Source organism: Glycine max, chromosome 9, assembly GCF_000004515.6.
Source record: "Glycine max cultivar Williams 82 chromosome 9, Glycine_max_v4.0, whole genome shotgun sequence".
Taxonomy (NCBI): domain Eukaryota; kingdom Viridiplantae; phylum Streptophyta; class Magnoliopsida; order Fabales; family Fabaceae; genus Glycine; species Glycine max.
Genome location: NC_038245.2, coordinates 36,696,589 through 36,708,236, shown reverse-complemented (window position 1 = coordinate 36,708,236; position 11,648 = coordinate 36,696,589). Strand labels below are relative to the sequence as shown.

Genomic DNA, 11,648 nt, shown 5'->3' with positions numbered 1-11,648 from the left:
TTTGTTTTTAACACATTTTATCAAGACTGATGCGTGATTAAAAAAATAAAACAACATTATTTTGTTTTCAATTTTTGTGAAACAACATTATTTTAATACTAATATGATTGTAAAAGTGCAAAAATTAAAAATCTGAGTGTTAAAATTGATAAAATAATGATAATCAAGTAATAAAACATGCTATTAAGCCTTATATATTAATAGAATATTTGTTTGCATAAACTCTTTCGTAAATACTTATAAAACAATAAAAAGAAGAAATAAGGGTATAGTATAACAAAATTTTCCATTTTTTAAGTAAAGTTTTTATCAATTTTCAAAGATAAATACTAACCCATATCTTAATTAAAGAACAATAATTAAAAAAACACACACAGAGTAGTAGTAGTAGTAACCCCTTCCACTTCCAAATTTCCAATACTTAAACCCCCCCCCATGTCCACCAATCACTACACATAACAATATAACACACACACATACACACCATGCCTAGTGCTGATTCCACCTCACCCTACCACCCCACAGCCAAACCCTCAAAACCCACCGGCACCACCCTCTGCAAAAAAACCAATCTTTACACCCTCCTCGCTTTTCTCTGCATTATCTCCTACCTCCTCGGTGCATACCAAGGAACCACCACCACCACCACCACCACCACATATACCACAACACCACCATGCCTTCAAAACCCAACCCTTTCCACCACTCATCACTTAGACTTTTCATCTCATCATAACTCCACAAACCTCCCTCCCTTAACTTCAACCACCCTCCACTACCCTCCCTGCCACGTGTCGCTCAGCGAGTACACCCCCTGCGAGGACCACGCGCGCTCCCTCCAGTACTCGCGCAGGAGAATGGTCTACCGCGAGCGCCACTGTCCGACGAACAGCGACCTTCTCAAGTGCCGCGTCCCCGCCCCGCACGGCTACCGGAACCCCTTCCCCTGGCCGGCCAGCCGCGACGTCGCGTGGTACGCCAACGTGCCCCACCGCGAGCTCACGGTGGAGAAGGCCGTCCAGAACTGGATCCGCTACGACGGCGACAGGTTCCGCTTCCCCGGCGGCGGCACCATGTTCCCCAACGGAGCAGACAAGTACATCGACGACATTGCCGACCTCGTCAACCTCCGTGACGGGACGGTTCGAACCGCCGTGGACACTGGCTGCGGGGTACGCTTTTTTTTTCTTTTTCCACCTTTTCTGTTTGTATTACTATTTTATTTGCTCGCTGCGTTTTTTACGGTTACAAAACGTTTTTATCTGAAAAAAAAATATAAAATTAATTAAAGAGGCCTTTTGAACGTCTTTGTCCTTGTTGGTGTTTTTACTTTTGGTACAAGAATCATGCTGCTCCCACCGTTTCGGGGCCCCAGTTTTCAATTTTTCTTTATATATATAAATTACATGCTAAATTAATGTGAATTTCAATTTGCATCATTTATTAGTGTAAGAGTGTTTATTATAATTCTAATACATCATAAAAATGATCTATTAACAATTTTTACTATTAGTATATATATATATATATATATATATATATATATATATATATATATATATATATATATATATATATATATATTTTTCTATAATTTTAAAAAAAAAAAAACTTGGTGCATAGCTCTATTATAATTTGTAATTTGATGAGAGGCGGGCAAAAACTTTACACTGAGTGTATGCATTATTTATTTATTTTACGTTATGATGACTTGAGATTATGATTACCTATTAATTTATGCCTGAAATAATAAACAGTTATTTTAGTCTTTTGACGTTACTAAACGATTATTACTTTGATGTCTGAAAATCATCAAAATATAAATAAAAACTCGGATGTATAGCACTTTTTTGTTATACATAGATGTATAGCTGTTTGAGAAATACAATAAGAATATTATATTTTTGAAAATTCAATTTATGTGTTAAATAATCAAATAAGTGAAATAACGGTTGCCTTGTTCTTTTGACATTACTACACGATTATTATTTCAATGTCGAAAATCATAAACATAATGGTATTTTAAAATGAGATTAATTTACTCCAAGAGTAAAAAGTTATTTTTCATCTTTATTATTTATTTTTTTGGAATCTAAATGATTATTAAGATTGATTATTTATTACAATCATTAGATTTAAGGGATAAGTCTAGAAGGGTTACTTGAATTTCTTTTTAAATTGTTTGTGAAAAAATGGAATTTATTTTTTTGGTAAAAAAGAATGGTATTTATTGTGTTAGTTGGCTGTATTTTTAGTTTCTCTTGACTATTATTACTAGAAAACAAAATGAGTTCTTGAAGGAAATAGTTCAGATTGAAGGGTCTTTACTACATTGCACCATAAAAAGAAATGGTCCTTTACTCTTTACAACAACTTATGAGAACGTGTCTTTAATTCACGGGTGTTAACCATTGATGTTCTTTTATGTTTGTGGTAACTTCAGAAAATGCGTAAGTAGAAGACTCACTGTTTTAAGAAAGGGACTCGTAGAAAAGCATTAGATTCCAAAAATTAAAATAGAGATAGAGTTTGAGTTTGTCTTTGACTGGGGACGGCTTTTGGGATAATTTTGTAACGTTGTCTGTAATATGTTCGTTTTCTTTCGTATAAAATTTTCGTCTGTTACGTTTTGAAATGAATAGATCCAAATCAAGTGTATCTGGCTGTCTGCTATTTAAAAAACGATTAATGATATGATACCCTCATGGAGTAAATATTTTCTGTATTAAATTAAATATTAAATATTTTCTTGGGGAGTAGAAATTTTACCCAGGACCTATATCAGAGGGACAATAAACTTAGATATGATCTTGAAGCAGCACATAAATGTGGGATGCTAATGTAATAAATTGAGCTATATACGTTCATTTAATAGTTTATATTTTTTTAAATATTAATAATTACAATTAAAAATTATTTTTAACATATGATAAAAGTAAGTCGTTATATAGATGCATATTGAATAATATATCTCTGGTCTTTGTTTCGTGTGCTTAATTTGTGCCGTTGATTAAAAAAGAATATGAAAATGGACAAGTGAATGCAAGGTTTCTTTCTTATACTGTATTTGTTTTTGCATTTGAGCGGCGCCTAGAAATGTGCGACGCGACCCATACGACCATACTATGACTATGGAATATGTGATTTTTTTTTTTTTTGAAACAGTGGAATATGGATTACTTATTCCATCTAAATATTTTGTTCTTTTTTCCCCTAATTTTTAAGTCCACAATTGAAATGAATCGGCCCAGGTATGTGCTTCCTCGGGTAACATGGGTACAAAATAGCATCATTACTAAATTCTTTCACTGAGATTCTAAACTTAGTATATTACTATAGTATATTGTGAATTGTGATCTTTAATCCCGTTTAACTGTACTTTGGAGGGCTGGGGAATATAACATATAGGAATAACAGATTATTATAATAACTAGTTGTAATTTTGTATTCCCCTAACGAGGCTTTTGTCTGGTTAGTCACTGACCAGATATAATTTTCTTAATGTAGCTTTTCGATTATAAATCATTATGCTAGGATGTCTTACGAAGTTAAAATTAAAATTTAATCATTATAATGGTACATTATGCTATAATTGTATGTCATTGTTCTCAGATTACATTAAATTTGATGTCCCGATCACATCTTGAGAAGATTATTTTCTAGATTCGTTTCATACTATACAATGCTTAATATGTATGTGTTGTGGTTCAAAGAATCAAAAGGGCAAGAACTAAACAACTGTTAGTGACTCAAAATTTTCCAGTTATATTTTATGTAAAAAAAATCTATTTTGGTCTTTATTCATATGCCAAGAACAAATCTACGAAACTGAATTTTATTGGTTAAACTGTGCAATAGGCCAAATTTTAATAGTATTATCTTAAACTTCGATGATGCAGGTTGCAAGTTGGGGAGCCTATCTTCTGTCACGTGACATCATAACAGTGTCAATTGCACCAAGGGACACCCACGAAGCACAAGTTCAGTTTGCTCTTGAAAGAGGAGTTCCTGCATTAATTGGGGTCCTAGCTTCAAAGAGGTTGCCTTTCCCTTCTAGAGCCTTTGACATGGCACACTGCTCTCGATGTCTCATTCCTTGGGCTGAATATGGTATTACTATTCTCACTTACCAAATTGGCTAATTACAACTATTATAGGCCTCTTATCAAAAGAATAATAAAACATAAAAACATGTTTAAATAGTTGTTTTAGTATATCTACATATGGTGAATTTTGATTTTGATTCTTTAAAATCTTTTTGATTGATATTAGTTCTTATAAATTTTAAATTTTTTTATAATAGTATCATGATATGTGGCATATATCTAATTAGACTTATTATATCACATCATCTAGAATAATTGCTGATGTAACATGTTTAAATGCATGTTATGTCATTACTAAATGAATGATAGAGATTATTTTAAAAAAATTAAATATAAAGACCATTTTTAAAGAACTAGAATCATTGGAGGGACTAGACATATGTTTAAGAGTAAATTATATTGACACTTGTTTAAGTTTTTTGAGATTGGACATGATTTTTTACTTTTTTTGACGTTTATGACAATTTTTTTTTTTATAGAGGTACATTTCTTGTATAATAGGGGGTGTAGTATAATGTTTTGACGGTGTTAATGATATGTATTTCAATGCTTTGCAAAAAAAAAATGTTATGCAGCAAAAATAGTTTAAGGATAAAATAATAAGAAGTACATGAGATAATTTGACAAAACCTCAGGAGTTTCAATGAAATTTGCTCAATCTTTAAAGCTAAAAAGAATGAAGCTTCAGGATTCAACATTAATTAGTGTGTTTTTTTCCCACTTGTTGAATTAGATGGACTTTATCTAAATGAAATTGATCGAATTCTACGCCCTGGTGGATATTGGATTTTATCTGGGCCACCAATCCGGTGGAAGAAACATTGGAAAGGATGGGAAAGAACAAAGGAGGATTTGAATGAAGAGCAAACCAAAATTGAGAATGTAGCCAAAAGCCTGTGCTGGAACAAGCTAGTGGAGAAGGATGATATAGCCATTTGGCAGAAAGCCAAGAACCATTTGGATTGCAAAGCCAACCGTAAGCTCTCTCACAATCGGCCTCTCTGCAAGGCACAGAGTAACCCTGACAAGGCCTGGTATGTGCTTCATTTTCCCATTGTCCTTTTTTATTTCATTCAAGGAAATATTTTCCATCTGTTTAAATTTTTGGTTAAATGAACATGTAAATAAGAATAGTTCATGTACTGAATTTTTACAATGTCGTCTCATCACTATCTGACATGACACGTATGCAGTTAAAAAAAAAACTATCTGACATGTATAAATGCTTGTATTACAACTATTTTAAAAGTTATACCTATTATAATTTCTAATTACTTCACAAAGTAAAATTGTTTATACTGACACTGACAGTGTATAGATATTACCCTCTTTTAAATGCAAGAATCTTATTAAAGATTTTTAAACTGGGGCCTATTTAAAAACTCAAATGAAATTATAGAAACTTGGTACTAAGTTATTTAACTTTTTTTTTTTTTTTCACTTTTCAGGTACACAGAAATGCAAACATGTTTGAGTCCTCTGCCTGAAGTGTCAAGCAAAGACGAAACTGCAGGTGGGGCATTGAAAAATTGGCCTGAAAGACTAAAAGCCACCCCACCAAGGATTTCTAAGGGGACCATAAAGGGGGTTACTTCCGAAACTTTCTCAAAAGATAATGAGCTGTGGAAGAAAAGGATAGCATATTATAAGAAGGTTAATAATCAACTAGGAAAAGCAGGGAGGTATCGCAACCTTTTAGAGATGAATGCTTACTTGGGTGGATTTGCTGCTGTACTCGTAGATTTACCTGTTTGGGTCATGAATGTGGTTCCTGTCCAGGCTAAGGTTGACACACTTGGTGCAATATATGAAAGAGGGTTGATTGGAACATACCATAATTGGTTAGCTCATTCAGTATTCTCTCGTAGTCTTTCATTTGATGAAGTTCTCTCCCTTTCTTTTTCTTCAAAGTTCTAAAATGCCTGTGGCCATCAATTATATTGCAGGTGTGAAGCAATGTCTACTTACCCTAGAACTTATGACTTAATTCATGCTGATTCAGTGTTCAGCCTCTACAGTGACAGGTATAAATTTATTTTGCGTTACATGTTTTAGTCTCCAAGATAATGTTTGACTGAAATTTTCAACAAATATTGACAATTTACATTCCTTTTAGCTATTTATTAAATCAAACTCAGTTTGTGTGAGGTCTACCTTAAGCCTAATTTTCCAAAACACCATTTACTTTGGTTCTAAACGTAAGTGGGAAATGTAATAAAAAGGACAAAATTGAATGATGATTTGTAAAGCTAAGATTAAAGTGGGGGTTGTTGTAAAGTGATGAATTATAGTAATTAAATGCTTAGAATCTCACAGACTGTAAAGTAGCAGGATTATTCTCAAAATTTTCACATGCATTAGATATAAACAAAAATAGACTTTCCTATATACTATGGTGATTGTTAGCAACTGAATTTTATTCTATAAATTCAAAGAGTATTTAATTTATTCTTACCAATGATCTTAGAAGTGCATGCATGCTATTAATTGAAATCTAAGATGTGATTTGAAATATTCTCATTCTTTAGAATCTAAGTAATCTACTTTTGCTTTGTAGATGTGAATTGGAAGACATTTTGTTGGAGATGGATAGGATTCTTAGGCCTGAAGGAAGTGTGATAATCAGAGATGATGTTGATATATTGGTAAAGGTAAAAAGTATAGTCAATGGCATGGATTGGGACTGTCAAATTGTGGACCATGAAGATGGGCCTCTTGAAAGGGAGAAACTTTTATTTGCTGTGAAGAATTATTGGACAGCCCCAGCCGCTTCCGACAAGAATAGTTAAATACACATTTTTAGTTTTTTACGGTTCCTTTTATCTTTAGTTGTTGATGTAATTCTTTTGTATTTTTACTTTTCTTTTTTTTTTTCTTTTGGGGCTAGTGCAAGCAAATTTTGTTGATTGCTAATTCAGTGTTAACTGTGCAGAACTCCGAATTCCATAGTTTACTTGTTTTGCTCAGGAAAATAATGGTTAACTAATCTCCCTTTTTATTGGCGTTGTTGTCAGATTTGACTGTAAGCTTAAATGGAATCGATTGCCTGATACATCATATAAGTATATGGCACCAGAAATTGAAAACACAATTTGTAATATTTACATATATAATTTAATTTTATTTAATAAAAATTGTATTAATTGAGTATAATCTAATATCAAATTATTGAAATATGATTTTTTTGTATCATGATTATTTAGTTAAAATTTATATTTTGTAACTTTTATTTAAATTATAATTTTAAAATTTTCAGTTAAACTAAATATAATTGGTTCTGACTCATATTTCGCATGCCCCACTTCAATTATGCCACCCAACCCAAAATGTGGGGATATATGATCTCAAAAGATGTAACATTCATCATTTTCCCACTAGGCAACGTATAAGGCATGCAAGACTAAAAAATTGAGTACCCAACCAAAGCCTATTTTGAACCATTAAAATATATGTGTATCTTAATAAATGTTTTGGATTGATTACCTGTAACTCTGTAAGGATATTGGAAAATTTTGCTAGTATCATTTGTTAAATTACAAAATCCCCAAATAAAATGATGTATTTGCAAAATCATAATTGTGATTTGTGAAGCAAGGTTTCACTTAAACCAAATTGGAGGCTATGGATGTTGGACAATGGAAGACAGAAGCATATATTGTTAACCCGTCCCACGTAAAGTCTATTCGCATAAGTTCGCATTGATAGCAGACCGGGCCAGCCTGCCCCACATTCTTCCACGAACTTAAAAAATTGATCCACCCCCCCTGGGTCAAACAGACCGGTCCGCGAGCCTAATTTTAAAAGAATTACAATTTTAACAAAAATACGACACAATCAAATTAAGTTCAATACAAATGTAAATAAAATCTCAACAATTAGTCAATTACATCAATAAAATAAATAATGTCTTAACAATAAATCTAAAATATGAAACTTAAACATCTCCAACAACAAATGATTTCATATTTGAAGTAGCTTGAGCCTTCTCCATCTCCACATCTTCATCTTCTTTTCCTAAAACTCAAAACAATAATAAATATTAGAATAAACTCAAGTTAAGTGATTAAAAGATAACAATTATTATACATTATTTACCTTGTACATCAAATCCTAGTAACCAATTTTTAGTACATATCAAGGCTTGCACGTTGTCAGCAAGAAGCCTAGTTCGATATTTATTAAGCACCCATGAGCCAATACTAAATGTTCATTCGAAAGTCACAGTTGTAATTTGGATGCTTAAAATATCACAAGTCAATAATGAAAGATCTGGAAATCGAGCTTGATTGTCCTTCCAATATTGCAAAATATCAAGATTGGGATGATATTTATTTGGAAGATTTGCCTCTTCCAAATATGTATCTAGTTGAGATTTACCTACTTGCGACATATTTTCATCTTCAAATTGTATAAGCTCCTATGTTAATTCCACAAAAATAAAAAATAGTTAGTCAAAGTAAATAAGAATAAATGATTGGTAGTTAAAAAAATTAAGTGAAACCTTGACTTGCATCCATAACATCAACTTGAGCAATACTAATAGTACTAGTAGTAGCCATAGTCTCTTGTGATAAACCTTGACTTAGACCAACATTGCTTGATGTTCCTTTGGAATACATTTGAACATACTCATTATATAGAGTATACAACTTGTGCTCCACTACTTTCAACTTTGCTTGACAAGATATTGGATCAAGACCAAGTTTTGAATAACAATACTTCAAAAGTTTGATTTTAAAGCGTGGATCTAGAATGCACCCAAAGGAAAGCACATTGCTATAATCACTCCAATATTTATCAAACTTTGTTTTCATATCAATAGTTATGGTTCTAATCAACTCATCTTCATTACTCAAATTTTGAAGCAACAAACATTCAATTTTCCACACTTGCATGAAATACAAATTAGATGTTGGGTAAGAGGAATCATATATCAACTCTGTGATTTGAAAGAAAGGATGCAAAAAATCACACATTTTTTGTCCTCTCTCCCATTCTATATTAGTAGGACAACTTGAATAGCTCCTATCATCAAATGAAAGACTACAAAAAGCACATCGATATACAAGGCCACTCTTAAGCATCAGAAAAGTTGAATTCCACCTAGTAATGACATCTAAGCGCAAACCCATCTTTGTATGAATACCATCAACTTTTGCAACACAAGCTTTAAAAACTTTCATTCTACCCTCTGATCCCTTAACATACTTAATGCTTTCTCTAATTTTGTTTATAGCAGGACTGGCTACTTTCAACCCCTCTTGAACAAAAAGATTCAAAATGTGAGCACAACATTGGATATGAAAAAATTCACCACCACTTACTAAACCATTATTATGCAAAATAATTTTTCCTTCAAATAGTCTTGCATTTTATCATTAAAAGAAGCATTATCTAAAGTTAATGAAAAAAAATTTTGCTCAATCCCCCATTCTTCCAAAAAAAATCATGTATAACTTTAGTCATCTCATGCCCCGAGTGTGGAGGAGGAAAATGAGAAAAAATAAGCATTTTACTATTCAACTTCCAATTTGCATCAACATAATGTGCAATTAATGAAATATAACCCTCAAAAGTACAAGATGTCCACACATCAGATGTCAAGCTTATTCTACTAGGGACTTTGGACAACAAGCATTTCATTTTTTTCTTTTCAAAATCATACAAATTGTTCACATTCATGGTAGCAACACGCCTAGAAGGTACCATCACATCAAGATGCAAATATTGTAATAAATCTTTAAACCTCCTATGTTCAACAAAAGAGAATGGAAGATCATGCTCAATAATCATCATAGATATCATCTCAGGTACCACACTTTGATCAATTTTTTTATTTCTTAATCTCCCAGCATGATCAAGAATAATATTTCCAACATCACTATTAGAATGTGTCTTCAAATATATATCACATTTCCCCATATGACGTTGTAAGGTTGAAGTCTCATTCTTATTGTCACCGCCCACATAATCTTTCAAACAATATTTGCATTTACTCCTCACTTTTTCATCACTATGTATAACAGGTTTCTCAAAAAAATTCCACACAAGTGATGAATAATTTCTAGCCCATTTTTTTGACATTTTAGACTCAATAGGTTCTTCTTTATGAATAACATTTTTATGCACATTCACATCAATACTCTCATTTTCATTCTCATCAACATTAACTTCAAAAGAATCCATATTTAAAATCTAAAATAATAAAATTAAATGAACTCAATTCTAAATTCAAATAAATCACACAAAAACTCAATTCATCATGTTTATAACTTGCAGATCAAGAGTTGTGTGGTTCATTCCCTTATCCCATGATTTTATCATATAATAATAATTAGAGAAATGACTTCCTTAAAAGTTAATTTTAACTATAGGTATACCCTTTAAATATAAAAACCATTTTAAGAATACTTTGTACAAGCTCCATAGTCCATATATAAAAGTAAAAGATAATCTGAATCATATAAGAACATCTGAGAACAAGTTGAAATCTATTAATCAATTTACTCCAGTGCCAATCAATTCCCTCCCGCTCATGTAACAATTAGAGAAGATAATAACAAACTTTCAACACCTTCTCAAGATGAAAAAATTATGAAAGACTTGAGTAACTACTAACAATTTATTTTATGACCAATCATGAAATACAAACAATCTCCACAACTCGGGTGAATAAATAATTAAATACACATCATGTAGATTGTGAACAACGACCAAATCACACAATTGTACATGTTCAATGATGGAATAAAATTGAACGTTATTATTCTCAATTTTGAAGAAAATTGATCATACTATATGTTAACACATTGAATAATTTCCAGTGAAACAAGAACATATTTTGCCACGAATCACAAACATTAAAAGCAGGAAAGTGAATAGGATAAGATAACATCACAGACAACAGAGGAAGGAAGAGAGAAAAGGAAAAAAGGTAAGTATGGAATCAACGAACCTTGAAAGGGAAAGAGTGGCAACAAAGGGAAGGAAACAATGAAGCAGCGAATCAACAGTTATAGACTTTTTCACATTTTTCTTTTATTTTAAGACTACAGTAGGAACGAATCAGCCAAATCTCTTAGGCATCCATTGAGCATTTCATGAAAAAAGCCCCAATTTTAGAAAAAAAAAAACCCCAACAAAAATAGGGCAAAAACAAATTCTAGAGAGAGAGAAGAGATGTACCTTGCGTGGTGGCATGGTGGTGGCCCAAGGCTGTGGTGTGTCGCGTGACTGTGTGAGTCGTGTCCTATGGTGTGGAGAAGAAATACTTCAACGGTGAGGAGAAGAATATGAGAAGAAATTCTATAAGAGGAGAAGAATAAAGCAAGGTACTGGTCCTTAATGCGGTATTGGTCCAATGGTCCTTAAAGTGAAAAAGAGAAAATCCAACGTACTAAAACTAAAAGGCAATGTGGGCCACACAAATAAAACAAGGTGTTGTTGTTGTATTTGGTAGATTCTCAAACCATGGATTAAGCGGGCTTACGGATAACCCGCGGACCTCGTAGACCAAACCCAGGGGTTAAGCATGACAGGCCC

General features: G+C 32.5%; 1 protein-coding gene across 1 annotated transcript; it reads left to right on the top strand.

Annotated features, from left to right (window-relative positions):
- The first annotated feature begins 243 nt into the window (after positions 1-243).
- LOC100777356 (probable methyltransferase PMT16) lies at positions 244-7,078 on the top strand. The gene is made up of 6 exons (XM_003533169.5): positions 244-1,172; positions 3,900-4,110; positions 4,840-5,140; positions 5,555-5,947; positions 6,053-6,130; positions 6,664-7,078. The coding sequence occupies exons 1-6, from the start codon at positions 486-488 to the stop codon at positions 6,893-6,895; spliced, it is 1,902 nt and encodes a 633-aa protein (XP_003533217.1). The 5' UTR covers positions 244-485; the 3' UTR covers positions 6,896-7,078.
- The last annotated feature ends 4,570 nt before the right edge of the window (positions 7,079-11,648 follow it).

Bases quoted from the DNA above. Each gene is read 5' to 3' on its own strand.
- LOC100777356 (XM_003533169.5), top strand. From the start codon at position 486: ATGCCTAGTGCTGATTCCACCTCACCCTACCACCCCACAGCCAAACCC. The intron at 1,173-3,899 runs GTACGCTTTTTT...TCGATGATGCAG, and splicing joins CCGTGGACACTGGCTGCGGG to GTTGCAAGTTGGGGAGCCTA. The intron at 6,131-6,663 runs GTATAAATTTAT...TTTGCTTTGTAG, and splicing joins TTCAGCCTCTACAGTGACAG to ATGTGAATTGGAAGACATTT.